The sequence below is a fragment of the Dermochelys coriacea genome, chromosome 1 (assembly GCF_009764565.3).
Source record: "Dermochelys coriacea isolate rDerCor1 chromosome 1, rDerCor1.pri.v4, whole genome shotgun sequence".
Taxonomy (NCBI): Eukaryota; Metazoa; Chordata; order Testudines; family Dermochelyidae; genus Dermochelys; species Dermochelys coriacea.
In genome coordinates, this window is record NC_050068.2 from 183,760,650 (window position 1) to 183,784,280 (window position 23,631).

At 37.4% G+C, this 23,631-nt stretch overlaps 1 protein-coding gene across 4 annotated transcripts in view; it reads left to right on the forward strand.

Annotated features, from left to right (window-relative positions):
- Positions 1–23,631, forward strand: part of CADM2 (cell adhesion molecule 2) — a 1,073,705-nt gene that overhangs the window by 714,460 nt on the left and 335,614 nt on the right. For 2 of the 4 annotated variants that reach the window (XM_038385081.1, XM_038385064.1), the window contains exon 2: positions 19,383–19,409. The exons of the other annotated variants lie outside the window; for them this stretch is intronic. In XM_038385081.1, the coding sequence (XP_038241009.1) occupies positions 19,383–19,409 (27 nt within the window). The remainder of the gene's footprint in view (positions 1–19,382; positions 19,410–23,631) is intronic. 4 annotated transcript variants of the gene reach the window in all.

Consider the following 23,631-nt stretch of genomic DNA (forward strand, 5'->3'; position numbering starts at 1 on the left):
CCTTTTAAAAATTGGTGTCACATTAGCTATCTTCCAGTCATTTGGTACAGAAGTTGAGTTACAAACCACACTTAGTAGTTCTGAAATTTCACATTTGAGTTCCTTCAGAACTCTTGGGTAAATACCATCTGGTCCTGGTGATTTATTACTATTTAGTTTATCAATTTGTTCCAAAACCTCCTCTAATGACACCTCAATCTAGGACAGTTCCTCAGATTTGTCACCTAAAAAGAATAGCTCAGGTTTGGGAATCTCCATCACATCCTCAGCCATGAAGACTGATGCAAAGAATTCATTTAGTTTGTCTGCAATGGTCTTACCATCCTTGAGTGCTCCTTTAGCATCTCGATCATCCAGTGGCCCCACTGGTTGCTTACCATGCTTCCTGCTTCTGATGTACTTAAAAAAAATTGCTATTAGTTTTTTGAGCTTTTGGCTCGCTGTTCTTCAAATTCCTTTTTGGCCTTCCTATTTATAGTTTTACACTTCATTTGCCAAAATGTATGCTCATTTCTACTTTTTAAGGATGCCTTTTTGTCTCTCGCTGCTTCTTTTACTTTGTTGTTTAGCCACATTGGCGCTCTTTTGGTTCTCTTACTATGTTTTATAATTTGGGGTATATATTTAAGTTGAGCTTCTATTATGGTGGTTTTAAAAAGTTTCCTTACAGCTTGCAGGGGTTTCACTTTTGATACTGTACAAGGATTGTACTGTACAGTATCAAACTGGAGCAGGTACAGAGAAGGGCTACTAGGATGATCCGAGGAATGGAAAACTTGTCTTATGAAAGGAGACTTAAGGAGCTTGGCTTGTTTAGCTTAACTAAAAGAAGGTTGAGGGGAGATATGATTGCTCTCTATAAATACATCAGAGGGATAAATACAGGAGAGGGAGAGGAATTATTTAACCTCAGCACCAATGTGGACACAAGAACCAATGGGTATAAACTGGCCACCAGGAAGTTTAGACTTGAAATCAGACGAAGGTTTTTAACCATCAGAGGAGTGAAGTTTTGGAATAATCTTCCAAGGGAAGCAGTGGGGGCAAAAGATCTATCTGGTTTTAAGATTCTACTTGATAAGTTTATGGAGGAGATGGTATGATGGGATAATGGGATTTTGGTAAGTAATTGATCTTTAAATATTCAGGGTAAATAGGCCAAATCCCCTGAGATGGGATATTAGATGGATGGGATCTGAGTTACTATAGAAAATTCTTTCCTGGGTATCTGGCTGGTGAATCTTGCCCATATGCTCAGGGTTTAGCTGATTGCCATATTTGGGGTCGGGAAGGAATTTTCCTCCAGGGCAGATTGGAGAGGCCCTGGAGGTTTTTCGTCTTCCTCTGTAGCATGGGGCACGGTTGACTTGAGAGAGGCTTCTCTGCTCCTTGAAGTCTTTGAACCATGATTTAAGGACTTCAGTAGCTCAGACATGGGTGAGGTTTTTCATAGGAGTGGGTGGGTGAGATTCTGTGGCCTGCGCTGTGCAGGAGGTCGGACTAGATGATCAGAATGGTCCCTTCTGACCTTAGTATCTATGAATCTATGATTGTTTTCCTTTATATAAATATTGTAGTGTATAGATTCCTTGTCATTTTTTAGTCATAAATGTAATAATATGATTAGACTTGCTCAATCATCTTCTGTCTCAGGTTTTTATTCATGTCTGATTCATTGTGTCTATTATTAAACCCAGCTGTTGATGTTTTTGAACAAACTGATTTCTGAATTAACTCTACATTGTGTTCTATAATAACCCTACTTCTGAATTGTCATGGGTTGCTCCCAATTTACTTTTAGATAATTAAAGCCTCTCTTTATTTCGATCCAAGTTGCCTGTTTTATTTCCCAAAACACAAGGATGTGATCATGTTGCTCTAGGGGTCTAAAGTTGATAATCATTTTTCTACATCTGCCCTCATCAGTATCATCTTGCAATATATGTTGCTCTACCATCATCCCTTAGCTTTTTTCGTTAACATTCACATTCTTAGTGACATGTTGTGTTAGTCTGCCACAAGCCATTCCCTGTTGTTTTCTTGTGAAGTCTGTCCCTATGAATCAGAATTGTCTTAATTTCCCTAGCATATTAGTCTTTTTCCCTTTATTGACTTGTTTACAATTATTATTTACATATAAATGCATCTCTTTCAAACTAGTGATATCCTGAAATATCAAAAACACGCATTTCCAAACATCTGAATAAATATAAATGCAACATACAATCTAGCTTATTATTAAACATTTCAAGTTTCTGTTGCAAATATTTTTACTAATTAAACTCAGGCAGCTTAAAGCCAAACAATCAAATATATCACACTTCTGACTGATTTTTCAAAAACTATTTAGATTACATGATCTGGGGTGGGTGATCAGAAGAGGTGTTGAAGGTCTCTGCTAGTAGGAGTCAAGTTGTTTTCTGCTGTCCCTTAACTGCAAGAAAGAGTCAGGGTCAGAGACACAGGTGATGGATGTTACAGCTTTCTGTGCTTCCATGACTACTGTGTGTGTGTGTGTTTCTGAGTGTGTGTGACCCAAATTCTTGTAAGGAGGGCATTGTGTTTGCTTTTTATTTCTAGTGGCCCGTGAGACATTCCCTAATGTGGGTGATACTTTCTGTGAAATAAAATGGTAAATTTCTTACTTTGAGATGTACTGGGTTCTGGTATTGAGTGAAGGCATGCTTGGATATGGAATAGTAACACTGAGTGTTTGATTTCCCTTCTGTCCCAGCCTATCTCAAATAGAATAGTAAGGCTGCACAGAGCAAAAAAGATTGGCAGGGAAATTCCCTAACTGATATTGTCCTCCCCGAGTTGCCTTGTCACCTATATGGATTGGATTTCTTTTAGTTCTCCATGGAAGGTCATCTCAGACCTCTGACAGCTTTTTAAAAGTCCTTGAACCAGCTAACTAGAGTGTTTTGTTTTTAAACTAAGAAAATGTTATGAACAGTTAATGAATTGAACTGATTGATTATGATCACTATAGAATCATAGAAATGTAATGCTGGAACCTTGAGAAGTCATCAAGTTCAGCCCCCTGAGCTGAGGCAGGACCTAAAGTATACCTAGACCAGGTGTATGTTCAACCTGTTTTTCATTACCTCCAATGATGGGGATTCCACAACCTCCCATGGAAGCCTATTCCAGAGCTTAACTACTCTTAAAGTTAGAAAGGTTTTTTTTTCTAATATCTAACCAAAATATCTTTGGCTGCAGATCAAACCCATTACTAGTTATCTTACCTTCAGTGGGCATGGAGAAGTATTGATCACTACCCTCTTTATAACAGCACTTAACATATCTGAAGACTGTTACCAAGTCCCCTCTCAGTCTTCTCTTCTCAAGACTAAACATGCCCAGTTTTATTAATCTTTCCTCATAAGTCAGGTTTTCTAAACCTTCTATCATTTTTGTTGCCCTCCTCTGGACTCTCTCCAATTTGTCCTTCAAGATTTTAGAATTAGCAGATTACAGCCTCTCAAACCTAGGGGTTTTTTTTATAGATTGGAAGGGGAAACATAGCTTTCCTGCTTTTTCAATTCCCATTCAGTGCATGAACTTTGAATGAATTGAACTAGTTGAATAAACTGAAAGCATTCTTTCTGAATCTGCAAAAGAGGCTACTACTGCCAAAAGCTGGTTTAGCATTTTAAGAATTTCTGGTTTCAGATACTTAGCCAGCAAATTTCACCAACTTCTTCCTTTGTCATTATAAGATTCCACTGCTTATTTTGCAGTACCTTCCCTCTGAGGCAGGCCCTTAATTGATCACATTATTTTCATTTTTGAATATTCAATGCTTTTATGGTTTAGCTAATGGTATTCATGCTTTACACAGATTTTTCTCAGGAGTAGGTGAAAATGTTTACATTAAGCTTAAATCATCTATGTCTTTAAACCAAGAACAACTGTGTGTGTACATGTGATGTAGACTTTGTTTTACAATCCAGTATAGAATCGAGATTATACAATTTCTTATTTCTGTAGAGTCCTTAGCTGTAGCTCACAAAAGCTTATGTTCAAATAAATTTGTTAGTCTCTATGGTGCCACAAGTACTCCTTTTCTTTTTGCACATACAGACTAACACTGCTGCTACTCTGAAACCTAATTTATTATTAGCCTTGATATATCCCAATACACTGACACAAATTTATAAATCTAGGAAGAGACACAGCTGTCCTGAAATGCTTTAATTTACTATGAACCAAATGGAAATGTTTTATCTTGCTACCTTTAAATGTTCATATTTTAAAACTAATTAACCAATTTTCTTCAGATTTGGCTTGTTTTGTATATTTTATAGAGACATTACAAAACCAGTTTGGAAGCCTGTACCACCATATATGGGCAGTGATATGTGGTTTGGGAGCATTATATACTGTATTAATTACATTTATAATGCTATAAAGATAGTTCATATTTTGAGTGGTGATTGAGTTTTCTTCCTGAACTTTGCATTTCCTGACTTTGAGGGCTTGATTTCTCAACCTTGAACATTGTATTAACACTAGATTATTTTCATGGAATATATGTTGACCACTACATTCCTTTACATAAACCATAAATCATTTAAACCATTTTAAAAAGGTTTTTTTTTAAATATAATTTAAAAGACCTGTGAGCAGTAATACTTTGGCCTCTGTTTGGTTGTAGGGTTAGTGTGTGAGTGGTGAGTTGATGGCCTGTGCTATACAGGAGATCAGACTAGATGATCTTGTGGTCCCTTCTGGCCTTAAACACTATGATTTCTGACATCCTTTATAACACAGTAATAAAAAGGATTAAAACCCCAATTTCAAATGCATTTTACTAAGAAAACGTGTATCTGGTAGCTCAAAAGTTTTTTTACAGGCTCTTCTTTTCTTGCTTAGTAACAGTTTGCCTGGCTACAGTACATAGCTTTAGATACTTCATGTAAGCATATAAAAATAAATTAAATCTTTGAACTGCTGACAGTATATTAAGTCCTGTGTTTCTGTTTACTTCTTTACTTTACATACAAGGACTTTCTTATAGTTTATTATTCCGCAAGAGGCATGGCATTGTTAGTGTGCTGTGCAAAAATTTCAGACAAGTGCTGAGCCTATTCTAACAAAAAATAGTTCTTATTTATTATGTGTCAAATTACTGTTCTGAGAGTAGACCTTTTAGATTTCATTCAGCCTTTAATTTGACTGAATTTAAATGGCATAAAATGCCTTTTAGTCGGGCCTTGGCTGGCATATTATATATCTCATTTCAATGAAAAACATTCACATGCAAATACGGTTTGTTTGGAGTGAGTACAAATGCTACTATCATGACTGATGAAGGCTTTTGATCATAGCTGTACAAACTGAAACCTTAAAAAGGAAGAGGCTATTTGGACTGGCATCTGCAATCCCATGAATTATTTAGTTCACATTATTCATACATCGCTTTGAAGAGGAGGTTTAGGAGGTTTTAAGAGGAGTAGTCATAGTTGTGTTGCCAGTTTCTATTTATGCTGTAAGTGACTGACGGCATATGAAAACTCCTTCTAAGCTGGAAGGCTGTGTTGAATATAAAATTAGTTACACACATGTACTTTCCAAAAATGGACTTATCCTTGTAAAGTTTTTTTGTTTGCTTTTGTTTCCTACAAAAGGACTGGGACTGCATATTTATGCACTCTACATACTCACACACCAAAAGATTGGCTGACAAGAGTATGTCAGTATAATTTGGTCTACTACACAGATAGCAAATATGGGCCTGGTTAAATACCACAGAGCACATGTTCTCAGCTGGAATTTATTCTGCTCTTCATTCACTGAACTACAAATGTCTTTTGGCTGCAGTCCCACAGCAAATCCAAAAGAGCTGCTCCGCATCCCCTTTCATTCTTTTATAATCTTTCATCACACTTCCTTACAAACAAAGAGATGACATTTTAAAATGATTCCTGTATCTAAAACACTGAGTGAAGTTAAATATTGTCTAGTAATATGGCAATTCTACGTTCCGTTAGGCATATCCATTTAGCTTAATTTACTTGTAATTTGTACTTGTAATTTAGCTTAGTTTACTTGTAATAATTTTCATGTTTAGAAGAACGGGGCAGTGCCGCATCTTGTTATAGTTGCCAAGAAACAAGTTAGAACTGTCAATAGTAATTTGCTCATTTGAGCTTTTTAAACAATTCTTTTGGATTTATATTTTTTAGTGAATGAATAATTTCAATATGTACTGTTAAGGAATTGTGCTTCCTATTTATACTATGTACACAATTTGGAGTAATAAATCATTTTGTGATTTTGGAATATTGCAAGGGCTACAAATGCAACATCTCTAGAGTCATAACTATTGTTGTGGATTATTTTGTGGTGTTAGTATGTAGAGTATACATAGTAACTGGCTTTTATCTTCAGAAGAGAGGCAAAATATTACCCTTAAAATAAAATCTTAAAGGGATTAAGCAATTAGTGTAAATTTTCTATACCAAGTGTAATATTGTTTTTTTCTTTAAAAGATCACTATTTTTATACTTACCTAGGATATTACATATTTGATAAAATCTACTCAGATTTCTCAAAGTAGGGTTGCCCGTTTTAGTTGGATGTGATCTTGGATATTTCATCACATAACATAATCTTTAATTAAAGATGTATCATAATTACTGGAGACTCCAGGACAATCCTGGAGGCTTGGCAACTTTATCTCAAAGTGAACTTGTGTTTTGTTTTGTTTTTTAAAACAAGTTGTATCTGACAATGAGTATTAAACTGTTGCCTAATTCCATGCATTACTGGCTCAAACATAGCAATGTACATGCTACTTTTCAGGCAACAATGCAAACTAATTTTAGTTATGTGAATGCTTCCACCAGTGAGAAGGGAAAGTGAAAGGAATATAAAAAACAACAATCAGACATTGAGAGTCAGAGGCATGGATTGTGGGGAGGGAAGGAGAATGGATAGGGTGGAGGGAGTGGGGGGAGAAAGAGAGAGAGTTAATGCATGCACCCGCCTTCTTGCTTTATTTTAAAGACTGAATTTTCCAGAAAAAAATTGCATAAATGGACCTGAACAGTATAGTATTGGTGTAGTACAGATAGGTGCAGGGAGTCATGTATGGTCTTAATAAAAGTAAAGTAATTTAATATTACTAAACTGTAAATGACAATTGTCAGCACTCTACTATTGTCTTATGTGCTCTTAAATATTGTCTATTGTCTTAAATAGTAGAAAGACAATTAAGACTACTGTATAGTCTTAAATTGTCTATTGCTTTAAATACCATATCTTTTCTCAGTGTTAGAAGCACTTTTTAATTTTGAAAAGCTCAACAAGGGCTACCTATAAATTTTAGGGGATGACAGGAATGTGACACTCTCAGCTTTCTATAACAGTTATTGTGCCTCTTATTCAGCTTGTTGTCTAATAATAAACTGTGCTTCTTTCTTCTCTGGATCTTCATTTTTTTTCTTTTATTTTGCTTCAGTATTTCCCTTTCCTTCTACCTCTTTCTTCTCCTTTTTCTCACTTGGCTTGGCTTTTTTTCCTTCTTCACTGTACACTTCACTTTTTTTTTCTTTTTTTCATTTAAACTGGCGTTTTGCTTTCCTTTGACTTGAGACTTTGTGTTATTAATTATTATTATTTTCATTGACTTGAAGCTTGCCTTTTTCCTTTTCCCTCTCTTTGGTTTTGTTTCTTTTATTTATCTTTCGTTCTTTCGTTCTTTCTTCATATTCAGAGATTCAGGACTACCTTAAGGAGCTTGCCTCGCCATTGAGAATTTCTACACCAAAGTGACTGTTGAGAATATTACCTTCTTTGTCACCGGATCTTCTCAATGGCAGTTCTGATGCTCTAGTTACAACCTAACCCATGTACCATGTGAGTCTCCTGTGAGCTGGACTCTTTCAAAGCCAGGCTGGGACTTTCTTGGGATACTCCAATTTGCATTTAGCTGGTTAACTAACCCTTTTTTTCTGACAGAAATTCTGTTGCTCTTCAAATGTTTTAAATAGGCTACTGAATCCAGAAGTGAGCTATGATCAGGGTGCCTGTTTGTTCTGCAGCTGGAGAATCTGCCTCATAATCCATTACTTATTGCAGAATTTAAAGATTTAATATAAAAATAATTTTATATATGCATGTATATAATATAATGAACTGAGTTAAATTGAAGCAGTGTTGTCTTCCTGAGATGGCAAATCGCTTGAAACAATAGCATTGTGAGGTGTGAATTGCCCTGTTCATTTCTGTTGGGTAGTTGAAAGCTAAAGAGGACAGTTTGAAAATCAATATTGTTAACTGTTTAACTGTTGATTATTTTAACAGAAACATCCAGCCAAATATGCTCATTCCACAATCCTAAAATGCTTTCCATATTTCGCCAGATAGCAAAAAATCCCAGTATTCTCTATACAGTTGCCAAAACCAGTTGACAGCTTCTATGATGCAGTCATGAATTGTCCGTACTGAGCCAGGCTGTGTGTACACGAGGGAGCCTATGTTGGCGTAACTATGTCACCATAGCCTCCTAGTGTAGACACAGTGTATACCGACAGAAGGAGTTTTTCTGTTGGTGTAAGAACATCACCTCCTCAAACAACCTTAGCTACATTGACAGATACCCTTTTCGGTCGGCATAGTTGCATTTTCCTGGGGATTTTGTTGGCATAGCTATGTTGGTCGGGGTGTGGTTTTTTTCCAGGCCCCCGACTGATGTAGCTACGCCAACATAACTTTTAAATGTAGAGCAAGCCCCAACAGTGACACAGACAGATAGCAGTAATAGCAGATGTAATAAAAGCTACATTAACTCATTGGGTGTGTCTTTAACTATTAAGGACCAATTTAGGTGCCTAATTCCAAATGGCACTTTAATAATCTGGTTTGGGTGTCTTCCACAAACAGCTGCAGTACAGCAAAAATGTAAATAAGTGAGCTATGATTTTAATGTTAGGAACAAAGAAAATTGTGGCTATGCTAAATATTAATATCACCACAGTCCAGAAAATTGTAGCCTCTTTAAAAACGTTCACTTTCAAGTACCTGTTTAACAATGCTACATGCACACATTTATGATTATAATATCTTTTCCTCTTCTGTCTAAACAAAACCAAATCCCATTAATGGATATTTTAGAGTTTGAAGAATTCAGTGTGTAATTTGTACTCTTGAGATTCTGCATTCCCTCATTCTATTCCTAATAAAGAACTAACTGCCTGTACCTCTCAAAATGCCTTTGGATACTAATCTTCAATCTTGAATTGGTGAATCTTTTGTAAAATCTTTAGCTCTGCTTCTTATAATGTTATTGTTGCATAATTTCTCACATGGCCATTAAGCATTCCCAATGTGGATAGAAATCTACAGAGTAAGGGTGGAAGTACAAACAGGAAATATAATAGGATGTAACATGGAAAAATACAAATTTAATACACATGATTGGTTTAAAAATCTCAATCATTCAATGGAAGCAGATGTCAAAAAGGGTCTAGCCTAAGGGTAAAATTCTCCCCTGATCATGTGCCACTACAAAGTTTATGCACCACTTAAATCCAATTTAAGATTTTTTTTAAGGCTGAAGTGGAATATGTCTTGTGGAAGCTCTCTGCACAAAGAGTGATTTCTCATCCTCGGGGCACTAGTAGACAACAAATTGGATATGAGTTTGCAATGCAATATGGCAATACAAAAGCCACTTTACTCTTTTTAAATGGGGTCCTGTTGTGTAAAGCACATACAAAGATAACTTTTTAGCATGTTAAACTGCTAATAGCAAATCATCATGTTTTAATTATTAGCAAATAGTTCTGTGTGTGTGAAAGAGAGAAAGATTGTGAGTGGAAGTTGGTATATAATAGTTCTCATTCAAACTTTGGAGTGCACCACATAGTGCCTTTACAATTGTTATTGAAAAAGTATGGTTACAGTTCTGGGACACTCAGTACCTAGAAAGATATTGAGGAAATAGAGTTAATTCAGTGAAGAGCAACAAAACTGATACATGGGCCAGAAATATTGTTTTATAGGAAAGATAAAAAGAAGGCATGGATCAGACATGCCAAACCCATGAAAAAATGCAGAAATTGAGCTTGTTTTTGGCTTAATTGGCTTGTGAGTTGCTTGTTGGCTAGTTTTTGGCTTGTAGCTTGTTGCTTGTTTGGCTTGTAGCTTATTGCTTGTCTTTTCTTTTTTTTTTAATCAGTTCCCAGCCAGCAGTGGCAAGGTGGTAGGGGAGAAGCAGGGGCAGGGTGCAAACAGGGGAAAGGGGGGGAAGACAGTCAGTGGTGCACAGCGGGCCCACCACATGCCGGGGGGATCTAGTCACATAGAGTGTTGGGGTTCTTAGTGATTGGCTTGTTTTGGCCTTGTTTTGAAATAGGATTAGCTTGTTTTTTGACTTACTGTGAAAGCCGGGGTGCTTGTTTACTGCGTGAAAGTTGGTAACTGTGGCATGGATGACACAGTGTATAATAAATATAAATTAATATATTTTACTATGGTTATAAAGTAGATCAATATCTTTAGATAGCTGAGGGACACTTGGTTAAATTAGATTTCATATAGAAGATGAACATCTGCAGTAATTGTTCAAAAAAAATTTTGAACATGATCAACTATTTTTCAATAGTTGTTGAAAATAGTTGACATTGTTTCAAGTGTCTCTATAAAGAGGCACAAACAGGCCTTAAAATATACTTCACCGAATAATTTATCATTACATAAACACAGTTTATGTATAATTATTAATATATAATTATTCAATTATTAGACTAACGTCTGTAAATTATACAACAGACTTCAAGGCTCAAAGGAGCCATTACATTCCATCAGATTTAAAATCCACTCTTTAAAAGGTCCTAGAGGAGCAATTATAATGTATCAGGTCAAGATTGGGATAAAAGCTTTCCATATATTTCTTGACAAAATAGACTGAAATGCAGTAACTTGTGCGGAGAATTTTTAAAGATCATTTTAAATGACTATTGAAATGTAAAGGAAATTTACAATTCATATACACAAACTTAATTGAAAAAGAGGTAAATTTGAAAGTATGTCTGACTGGAGATCAGCTAAATGCCCAAAAATACACTTCTTAAAATACTAGTAATTCTAAACCTTTTAAATAAAATGAACAGTTAAGAAATCCAACCAGTTCCCCATCGCTAGCCTCCTGCAGCACTCACTATTGATTATCAACCTTAACTTTGGGCCCAATTTGTTCTTATGTGTTTTTGCTAAATTCATCTAAATGTACCCATCCCGATCCCTTCTCCAATTGTTGGTGAGCTAACATAAATACAGAGGCTCTGTGCTGAACTGGATATACACACTTTTTGCATGATGGAAAATATGTATAGGTCACAAGATGTGCTGAAAGATCTTCAGATGCTTAAAAGATCTGCAGAGTTGATTTGGAGGCAGAAATAAGTCTTTAGAATCTGCAGGACATAATCTAATATAATATGGTGGGGTGTTTTAAATTAGTACTTGACAGTATTTCTTTAATGAGTATTTCCAGAATTGTTTTGATACCTTGGTTAAATATAAAATTGAAGACCAGAGGCATTTATTTTTGTTTATATTGTGTATTACATATGTGCAAGTAATACTTGCTCAATATTTTATAGAAACCCAGCTGTAACATGATAATAAATTGCTTGCTTGCTATTTGTATTGCCTGTAGAAGTTGTGTGTCTAGTTACATTATAACACACATAAAAGTAGTATTGTGAGACAGGCAAATCACGTTATCTAGATTCCTTTTACAGGAACCTTTAGGGTATGATTATATTCATCTTCAAGCCTCACCACACAGTAATATACTGTGTAATGTATTTCAGACTTCAAAATCTCCTCAACTAATTTGATATCATCTCCAGCTGGAATCCTGCACTCTAGCAAGATTTATGCTCCAAGATGATACTGCTGATCTCCTCCATGTTAGTTATGATGAATATGCAGGACAAAATTACTATATTTATAGCATGCTTCTTAGACTGACTATGGAGCTGAATATTCTTCAGTATCCTACAGTTACTAATTTACCACATAACCAGAAGACTCAATGCATATGATAAACTAGTGCCATATTTTTTTTAAAAAATGAAGATGTTATTCAGCATGATATAAGTGTGAAAGATATTTATAATTATTATAGCTTTCTTGTCCCTGTCATTGTACTAGATAGCTAATTAAAACTTTTAAAACATATTTTTCATGACATTGTTTGAAAAAAAAGATGCTTTAAATCCAGTAAACTGATGTCTCATTATGTGAAGTTGCAGCATTGGGAAATAATGTTGAACATGCTGCTCTTTCTGCATGTTTCTTTTCAAAGCTTTACCTAATAAAATATACCCTCAACAAGTCACTAGCATAAATAAAATCTAAACAGTAAAATACCTTTTAAAAGTAACTTTTGTTAAACATTGTTACCCCAAAGCATAGCACATTAGGGTGGGAATGCTGTTGTTGGGGATGTTTGTTTGTGTTCAGTCTTCCACTGAAGAAACTGAAAAATCAAATAGAAGTTACTGCCAGACGTAGTATAGTAGAATAGATGAACTAACAGTTTGTACAGGTTTGGCAATTTCTGTGTTACTGCATTCTACTTATAGATCTTACAGATTCTTTTAAAACAGTCCCAGTATGTAGTCACATATATGTAATAAGGTGTTTGGTCATTAATGGTATCCACATACTGTATAAGGTGTGAAGCTTTTGTTTCTGGATTACCTGGAGGCTTTAATACATTCTAAGGACAGAAGGGCCCATTTATGATCATCTAGTCTTGACCTCCTGTATAACACAGGCCATGGAACGTCCCCAAAATAATTCCTATAGCATATCTTTTAGGGAAAAAAATCTAGTTTTGACTTTAAAAATGATCAGTAATGGAGAATCCACCACAACACTTGATAAATGTTTCAATGGTTAATTACTCTCACCATTAAAAAGTTACGCCATATTTCCAAACTTAATTTGTCTAGGTTCAACTTCCAGACATTGTGTCATACCTTTCTCTGCTAAACTGAAAAGTATTTGTTTCCCATGTAGGTACTTATATACTGTAATCAAGTCACCCCTTAACCTTTTGTTTTTTAAGTGAAATAGATTGAACTACCTGATTCTATCATTATATGGCATATTTTCTAATCCTTTAATCATTTTCTTGTCTCTTTTCTGAATCCTCTCCAATTCCACAAGGTTTTTACACAATTCATCATAAATTGGTAACCCAATGGTCATTGCTAATTATGGCTCAGATCCTAAGCCCATTGAACCTGATTGGCATCTGTCTAGTTATTTCAGTGGGCTTTGGATCAGACTATATATATTCAATAGCACCTATTAGCAAGAATCATATTACTTTCCATATATAATAATTTATGTATCAAAGTAGGAACTTGCAGATGCTGTATTGAAGGGTTTTTTGAGAAAGATTTATTGTGTTTGGACTTATTTTTTATGTAGCTATTATTTTTTTCCCCAGGTTTAGCTTTTTTTTCACCCCTTTTATAATACAAGAGTCAAAATATAGAAGATCTGTTCTGAGATTCTAGTTGTAAGATGCCAATACAGAAAGTAAACATATATAATGTTACAGTGAGAGATACTAAAAATGGATTAGTTTCTGTTTCTTGCAAAATTTCACACACATACTTCTGCCAATTCATTTCACATGGTTTTTAAGCCCTTGCAGGAAAAAAATCTCCACTGAATTTTGAGTGCCTAAAAATTCCCTAATTTTTTCCCACAAATGTGCTTGTGAATTATTTAATCCTAATTTTGCCATTTTGAAATTACTGTGGTCCTCATTTTTGGAAATGTTGGTTTGTGGAAAGAAGTATGCATTTATAGAGCATACCAGAGAAAGTCACAGAAGCCTTTGTAATATATTACATATAAATATGTAAACACATAAAAGCCCAACAAATCAAATGGAGATGGAACTGATCAGGAAGATATGAACTCTGATTACATGGCTAGATGTAGCCCATAGATTTATAAGAGGCCCTGAACATTCCAGTCAAGATATATAGAACTGTGGGCAGGAATGGTGAAGAGAATCAAGTGTGAGGCCAAGGGCTTCACCATAGCCACCTGTATACAAATCTAGTGGTGGAGAATCTCTCTATCCAAACCTAAGAAGGACCCTGTCAGACCATGTGGCTCTCTGTCCCCATATAGTCCCCTCCCAATCCTTGTCTTCTTGTGGGCAGGTGACCTGAACCATCCCTGTCCCCCACTTTGACCTCAGTAGACTCATTGGTTGATTGACTACATCCAGTGTTTTTGAGAAGCTGATAGGGTTTCTCTGAAATCTGAGAGGATCTTCAGGAAAGCGAAGGCAATAGAATATTGTTCCTAGCAAACACAGACTGATTCATAGCCACTGTCCGCAACTGCCACTAGCATTTTTTTTTCAGATTGGCTTAAAGAGGTACAAAAATTCTTCTGAGAAAATGAGTCTGAATGGGTTTGTGCTAGCCCTCCTGGTCTCACAGGCTAAGCTCACCCAATTAGAGAATCAAAATTTATACCATATTATTTATGTGACTCGTCACAACCAATCAACCCAATTAAATTAAAAAAACCAACAGTTAAGACCAGTACTTAAGACATATTTTTTTCAGTCAACTTAATAGACAAAAGAGCGTTCACAGGAAATTTCACTGGAAAAAAAATCAAATTTGTAGAAAAATTATCTCCACTGTATATATATATTTTGTGAACATGAATACTGTCCATTTGTGTCTAAATACTTTTCTTATCAATAGTTCATCTAGCTCTAGTAATAGTCTGTGTATATGAATTGGTGTAAACATGAAAATCAAGTGGAAGCAATGTTTCTTTTAAACCAGTGAAGGGCTCAAATGTGCAGATCTGTCATGTTTGTGGTTTCCATTGAAGTTAACAGTAATTTCACATTTGGAGGTTTAGGCACAAGGATCTTTTTGATGGGCTATGAATGTGAGGAAATTCCTGGAGAGGGCAAACATATTGATTATGTGAATGGCTTTCATGTTCCTTCTGTTTCTGAAAATACGGAGCTGTCATGTTTTATTAGTAGTGTACTGAGCAACTTAATTAGCTGCATAAATAACATATATGATATAAAGGTGAGATGAGACCAAAAACACTTTCTTGACCTGAAGGCCTTTCTCAAGGACCTAAACATACATGGCTTTGCTGTCTCTTCACTTTCACCAGAAAAACGTTAGTTAAACTGGACCACAGATGGAAATGTATCTTCTCCCCATTTATTTTGATTGAGCTATTGAAATAATTACAAGGACATAGTCTTTGAAAAGACAAAATCCAAAACTGAATAATACATCACATAAAAGAGAAGAAAAAAATAAAATCTATATAAAATACTTCTAAAAATGTCCATAAAAATGAACACCATAGACACAGCTGAGTGTGAGGAAAATATTGAGCATCTTGTAGCTATCATTTTTCAAATAATGTAATTTAGAAATGTTGGCATACAAATCAAAAACTCAGAAAGATATATAATAAAAAAATAAAACACTCAATGTATTATCGAACCCAGTTTTCACCTACAGGAAATGAATTCTGTTTTTTTTAACAAGTTGTTATTAATTTATTTAAGCTGAGATAAGGGGAGAAGTATTTTGCCATTATCATAGCAAAAAAGATATTTTTAATTTAGCAGAGTTTTGTGAAATTTGTAATCTGGTGATTCACCCATTCCTGAACTGGGCCATACTCTATAATAAAGCGGATATTAGATCATTCTTAAACCACAGGTTCAGCTAGGTTTGGGCATCTGCTTTTCTTCCCTTTAGGAGCCTGTGTCCAGTTTGTTACAGTGACCCAAAATAGCCTTCTTAAAATAAAGTATCGTTTAATGTTAATGGTAGGATCAAAACATAAGAGAAGACAACAGAAGTTCTACATGCATGTCTGTCATACCCACTCCTTCCTTGGCAGGCCTATCTTACCCCAGATCCAAACTTCTTGTAGGACTGACTCTGTTTCTTCTTCTTAACTTTCTCTTCCCCTGGCCGTGAAAGCTTCTTTAAAACCAGCGAAAGTTCTTTGTTCTCACTTTCAAGGGCCTGGACCTGCTGTCCAAAACCAGTTTTATGAGTTCCCCAGCAGGTCAAGCCAGAACATCAATGCCAAAGGCCATTGTATTATCTCTTCAGTGTTTTGCAACAACCTTCCCCCAAAGTGTTTGTTGAGGGATGTGTTACCTCAAGTCATAGTCTTGCTTTCGCGTTTGTTTCCCAGCAGCTCTGTTGAGTTAGTCAAAGATAGTCATACAGTAAATATCCCAGTAACCAGGTCAAGATATAGTATTCATAAATTATTGCAGGCAGCTCCAAATCCATCTCAGAGAAGAGAGCACCGACGCTACAGCTAATAAGTTTCATTGTAAATTATTTACTTTAAAATATCAGGAAACATTGAAATTTAATTTTCTGAAACTGTCCCCCAGCAAGCCCTTCCACGCTGCATGGCCCGTGCTGCCCAGGGCTCCAGCAGCAATTTGAAGGGCCCAGGTCTCCAGCTGCTGCTGCAGTAGTGGCAGCGGCGGTTGGAGCTCCAGGCCCTTTTAAATCGCTGGCCACTTTTTAACGGTATGCTGTACCAGCTTACTTCCATCCCATGTATATTCAGTACTAAGAGCCCATCCTTTTCTCAAAGAGCTTACAAACTAAATAAATCAGACAGGCAAAGGGAGGAAAGGTGGAAGAAAGGGAGTGTTATGATCCCAGATGATAGCTGAGGCACAGAGAGAGATTAAGTAGCCTACCAAAGATTACATAGGACATCTTGTGATGCAGCCAGAAGCTGAATGCAGATATTCTGGGTGAAATCCTGGTACGAATGAAGTAAATGGGAGTTTTACCACTGATTTCAGTGGGGTCAGAATTTCACTCTCTGAGCTCCCATCTTCTGCTTTAATCACAAGACCATCCCTCCTTTTTCAGTTTGCAATTTTGATAATATCAGTGTTGGCAAATTCCTCTTTGCCTTCCTCCCTCCAGTTTGATGGAATGATAAGAGGAGGATAAAAAGATATCAAGACATTTTAGGAGATGAGGGGGAAAATAGCTCCTTTAAAACAAAAGTACTTCTCTGTAGTGTGCCTCACTGCAGGAAATTCAGAGAGAATAATAAGGGGAAAATAGATATTAAAAAGGAAAGTTTTTTCCCACCTAAACAAAAGAAAATATCCATATAAGTGAGAACAGAGGAAAAATAATTCTGTCCCTGCCAGGCATCAGGTGCTGGGTTTAACATTGATGAAAAGAGCCCCAGCTGGTTCCATGAAGTAGATAGAAATATATTTGTAAAGACAACTTTCAGCTGTTGTGTGGTGTGAACTTTACCAATTGACTTGTAACTGGACCATCCTGTCAATGCGAAAAAAAACCTTACAAGTATTGAACATGACATTTGTAAGAACATTACTGTCATCTAGGCCACTTGCATTGAATATGTAGAAAATTATAATTGGGCTAACAAGCCTGGTAGTTCAGCCTACTTCCAATTATACTGTGCAGCCTCACTTATGCCTGACCTTTATTTACTAGAGTATTGTAGATACTAATTCTTCAGGTCTCATGGCACAGGATTTTCAAAACCATTAAATATTGTGGATAATTAAAAGATAGCGAACCACAAACACTTTGTGGCTGAGTTGTATAGTTACAGTCTTGAATTAGGGTGGGTCTGGCTCTCTGTTAGATTGTTCTTTACCCCACATCCCTACCACTTACTTGCCTGGCCAAAGGAAGGCTGCTGGAAGGGCTCTGGCTGTGGGAAGAACGCAAGGGCTGCTTGAAACTCCCACTTGTGAACAATTGAAAGTGGAAGGTGCAGAAAGGAGTGGGTGGTTTGATGAGCCTTGATTCTTCTATCTTGGTTCTTCCTTCCCATACCTGCTGGAAAGAGTAGGTGGCTAGGTGCATGGTGGGAGTAAGATGCACCCCAAAAAGGGGTGAAATAACTCTCTCCCTCCCCCCCCAACCAAGGGGATATCAGAGTAGGAGTTGTGAGTTTCTGAGACACAATTCCTCCACAAAGTTCATTATGGGGCAGTGCAGTGTTACAGTGCGCCCTATGCCTTGGGCTGAGCTGAAAGGCACAGTCTTGCCCATAGTATCTTATTGCAATCTACATTTGACAAGAGTGACTCAGGTTAAATTTCAGTCTCTGGTTATTAATACTTCTATATTATGTATTGCACTAGTAGGCATATGGCCTGGGTAATGGAAGGTAGTTCTCATGATGATCTTTAGAAAATTTAGGGGAGGGAAGGCAAATGTGGAAATACACTTCATGTTTTTCTTCATGTTTATGGCTAGATTGTACACTTACTCACCATCCTGAGTATGGAGTATGTGTAGCTGTCCCACTCCAGGGGAGCATTGCTGTCATTGTGCCTCAGAGACACCCATCTGAGGCACAATTTCTCAGGAGATCCTCTTTTTTACTCAATTTGAGTCGTTGACAAGAAACAGCATGCTCCTGCTGCCTGGCATATCCAACCAGCTTGGGTGGCTGGTGCATGGGAAGGAAATGAGCCATGGCTGTACCTATTCCTGTTCCTCCTCTCTCTTCCTCCTCACTCCCATTTTCTAATGTGAGGGAGTATTGGCTCTCAGCCCCATCTTTCCCATTCTGGCGAGAGCCAAAATCCCTGCACAATATATGCAGCCATCTAAGGGAGTGGGAATCCTTTACTCTCCTTCATGGCTGTGCACAATAGGCTTTGATTCTGCACTAGTCCACTTCAGTGGATGCAGGATTAGGCAGGATGACAGCACAGTCATAATATGTTTAGGTCAAAAGTGTTATATAACATAAATTAGCAACTATTGAATATATATTTTCAGAGCTGTCAGATTATTTGGTTATATGCCTGTAAAATCTTTAGACAAACTTCAGTCTACATATCCCTGCACAAATGTAAGATTTAGTTTATTTTCAGGGAACTAATGCCTGCCATGCAGTTTATGCAATCCAGCATGGAACCCTCACAGAGAAAACTATCCTGTAAGACTAATACATTTTTAGAGTTTGGAAACATGTATAATGTTGAAACTGCTATTTATGATTAATGGTAAATGATTTTACAGTTCTTCTTGTGATACTTTCCAAGGTCTTTGGGGGGGTTGGGGTTTGTTTGTTTTTTGGTCATATACTAACTAAATTAAAAACACAGGTCATCTCTCTTGACAGAACCATCGGTCAGAAGAAACCTCAAGTAAATTGGTCAAATAATGTTAGAAATAGTTTTTGTTAGTTCTGAATCAATATTGATAACATTTCTCTGTATTCTTAGTAAGTAGACCCTCTGTCTAATCCATCTTTGTTCTCTTCTCCTTGTGCAATCTTTTCCTTGGTTCCAGCGGCTGCTACTAAGAACAAAGTTAAAGGTGAGTTTCCACTTCTGCTCTTTGATTTTCATTGCATGGTTCTGCAGTACACATTATCTCACTCGACTTATCTTTTTTTTCTTAATTACAAATCTGGCAAAGGCATCTATCAGAGTTATGCTCTGATAGATTACTCCTTTGGGCTTCTATAATTGCCTATAAACGCAAAGTGTTTACTACTGGTTATCAGCCATCACTCTGTTTTTATACTGTAGGTTGCTAGAGTTGCTACAGTATGACGAGAAACATTTAAAAAAAAGTTGGATAAATGGATAAATATAAACCATATACCCTACAGTTTGCTCTCTTTCATATGTTTCATAGTAAGATAAAGCTATTTTAATTTTTTTTTAAATCAAGATATATATAAAAGCTAAAGCTTCTTATATATTCAAAAATGCCTAATAAGCAGGGGTGCTCAGAGCCAGTTAACCAAGTTGTGAACCCAGTTTATGATGGAAACCACTTTAAGCCAGGGAGTGCTGTTGCACCCCCAGTACTCTTAGTCCCAGCTCCTATGCCAATAAGTAATGTTTAACTATTCTTTGTATATTTTTTTACCTCTAGACCCTGTCATAAAATGTCTTAAATATTGTGAGTAGAGAACATTAATGCCTCCAAACCACACTCCTCTTCTTTCTACACTAGTATAAAAAGATCAGAATTCTTTATTTATGACAGCATACCCATGCTCCAGAAACATACTATAATCTTATAGACAGAGAATTATAACTTCATCATAGAATCAGGAGGATTGTGAAGAAAGGGAGTCAGTCTACAAAAAAATAAAACTTAATTATGAACATTTTATCTTCAAAAATTAGCCATGAAGAGAAGTTTATTAATTGTTACCTCACTTTCATATATCTGAAGTACTGAGTACTTTACTCCTAGACATAAAGGAATCTCTCTCATTCTGACCATTCTTAGATGCTGTTGGACCAATCAGAATTTTATTTCTTATTCTGACATTCTAGTGTCATAACCCTTTAGGGTATGATGCAGTACAGCAGTGGCTTTGCCTCTGTTTCCCTCCTGGCGTTCTACCGATCTACCCAGCCTATAACACCTTCTGATTTGAAGTGATTTTGCTTCTGATGAGGTCACATTAAAGTTCCACCCCTTGTGGGATGCCCCAAATCCTAAATGAACCCAAATAAATGTAAAATTTTCCAACCCTACGGGCCGGGTTCTTCACAGACTCTTCACTCCTTCTGGGCTATGTAGTATACTAAAACAAATCCTTCCACCCTGCCTGGACTTGTGCAAGCCATAGGGACATCTGCACTGCAACTGGGAGGTATAATTTCCAGTTCAGGTAAATATATGCATACCAACTCAAAGCTAGTGTGCTAAAAATAGGTGTGTGGCTGTGGTGGATTGAATATGTATTTAGGACCTATGATGGAGTTGTACCTGGGCACCAATTAATCTGTAAAAAAAACAAGATTCCTTAATACCATTCAATATTTTAAAATTACTAATATATTTATGTTTCAAGTTGCCCCTACAATTTCTTCTTCTCCCATTGTTTTCTCTTCCATTATTTTTAATAATTTAAAAAGAGATATGATATATGTTAGGCTGCTTTGTAGCAGGTCTGACAGTGTGGGCCCAATTGTAGAATCAAGGCGTAGAAGTCCCTATTTTATCTGTGTAATACACAGGGATTTTTTTTCTGATTATGAATTTCCAAATATAGTTAAGATTTCATTAAGAGTGTGCTTTTCACCCTGAAGATTCCCAAATCTCTGATTTTTTTTTACTTTTAACAGAGTGATGATTTTAAAGTTTTATCCTTAATTATAGTTACTTATGTATTTTTTTTAACTCTGAAGGAACATTGTGGAGTAAAATTTCACTTATCATATTGCCTCTATATAAATCCATGCTGCGCCCCCATCTTGAATACTGCACGCAGATGTGGGCATCCCATCTCAAAAAGATATATTGGACTTGGAAAAGGTTCAGAAAAGGGAAACAGAAATTATTAGGTGTATGGAACAGCTACGATATGAGGAGAGATTAATAAGACTGGGACTTTCCATATTTGACAAATCTAAGTATTACATAGAATCATAGAATCATAGAATATCAGGGTTGGAAGGGACCCCAGAAGGTCATCTAGTCCAACCCCCTGCTCAAAGCAGGACCAAGTCCCAGTTAAATCATCCTAGCCAGGGCTTTGTCAAGCCTGACCTTAAAAACCTCTAAGGAAGGAGATTCTACCACCTCCCTAGGTAACGCATTCCAGTGTTTCACCACCCTCTTAGTGAAAAAGTTTTTCCTAATATCCAATCTAAACCTCCCCCATTGCAACTTGAGACCATTACTCCTCGTTCTGTCATCTGCTACCATTGAGAACAGTCTAGAGCCATCCTCTTTGAAACCCCCTTTCAGGTAGTTGAAAGCAGCTATCAAATCCCCCCTCATTCTTCTCTTCTGCAGACTAAACAATCCCAGCTCCCTCAGCCTCTCCTCGTAAGTCATGTGCTCTAGACCCCTAATCATTTTTGTTGCCCTTCGCTGTACTCTTTCCAATTTATCCACATCCTTCTTGTAGTGTGGGGCCCAAAACTGGACACAGTACTCCAGATGAGGCCTCACCAGTGTCGAATAGAGGGGAACGATCACGTCCCTCGATCTGCTCGCTATGCCCCTACTTATACATCCCAAAATGCCATTGGCCTTCTTGGCAACAAGGGCACACTGCTGACTCATATCCAGCTTCTCGTCCACTGTCACCCCTAGGTCCTTTTCCGCAGAACTGCTGCCGAGCCATTCGGTCCCTAGTCTGTAGCGGTGCATTGGATTCTTCCATCCTAAGTGCAGGACCCTGCACTTATCCTTATTGAACCTCATTAGATTTCTTTTGGCCCAATCTTCCAATTTGTCTAGGTCCTTCTGTATCCTATCCCTCCCCTCCAGCGTATCTACCACTCCTCCCAGTTTAGTATCATCCGCAAATTTGCTGAGAGTGCAATCCACACCATCCTCCAGATCATTTATGAAGATATTGAACAAAACGGGCCCCAGGACCGACCCCTGGGGCACTCCACTTGACACCGGCTGCCAACTAGACATGGAGCCATTGATCACTACCCGTTGAGCCCGACAATCTAGCCAGCTTTCTACCCACCTTATAGTGCATTCATCCAGCCCATACTTCCTTAACTTGCTGACAAGAATGCTGTGGGAGACCGTGTCAAAAGCTTTGCTAAAGTCAAGAAACAATACATCCACTGCTTTCCCTTCATCCACAGAACCAGTAATCTCATCATAAAAGGCGATTAGATTAGTCAGGCATGACCTTCCCTTGGTGAATCCATGCTGACTGTTCCTGATCACTTTCCTCTCCTCTAAGTGCTTCAGGATTGATTCTTTGAGCACCTGCTCCATGATTTTTCCAGGGACTGAGGTGAGGCTGACCGGCCTGTAGTTCCCAGGATCCTCCTTCTTCCCTTTTTTAAAGATGGGCACTACATTAGCCTTTTTCCAGTCATCCGGGACTTCCCCCGTTTGCCACGAGTTTTCAAAGATAATGGCCAAGGGCTCTGCAATCACAGCCGCCAATTCCCTCAGCACTCTCGGATGCAATTCGTCCGGCCCCATGGACTTGTGCACGTCCAGCTTTTCTAAATAGTCCCTAACCACCTCTATCTCTACAGAGGGCTGGCCATCTCTTCCCCATTTTGTGATGCCCAGCACAGCAGTCTGGGAGCTGACCTTGTTAGTGAAAACAGAGGCAAAAAAAGCATTGAGTACATTAGCTTTTTCCACATCCTCTGTCACTAGCTTGCCTCCCTCATTCAGTAAGGGGCCCACACTTTCCTTGGCTTTCTTCTTGTTGCCAACATACCTGAAGAAACCCTTCTTGTTACTCTTGACATCTCTTGCTAGCTGCAGCTCCAGGTGCGATTTGGCCCTCCTGATATCTTTCCTACATGCCCGAGCAATATTTTTATACTCTTCCCTGGTCATATGTCCAACCTTCCACTTCTTGTAAGCTTCTTTTTTATGTTTAAGATCCGCTAAGATTTCACCATTAAGCCAAGCTGGTCGCCTGCCATATTTACTATTCTTTCGACTCATCGGGATGGTTTGTCCCTGTAACCTCAACAGGGATTCCTTGAAATACAGCCAGCTCTCCTGGACTCCCTTCCCTTTCATGTTAGTCCCCCAGGGGATCCTGGCCATCTGTTCCCTGAGGGAGTCAAAGTCT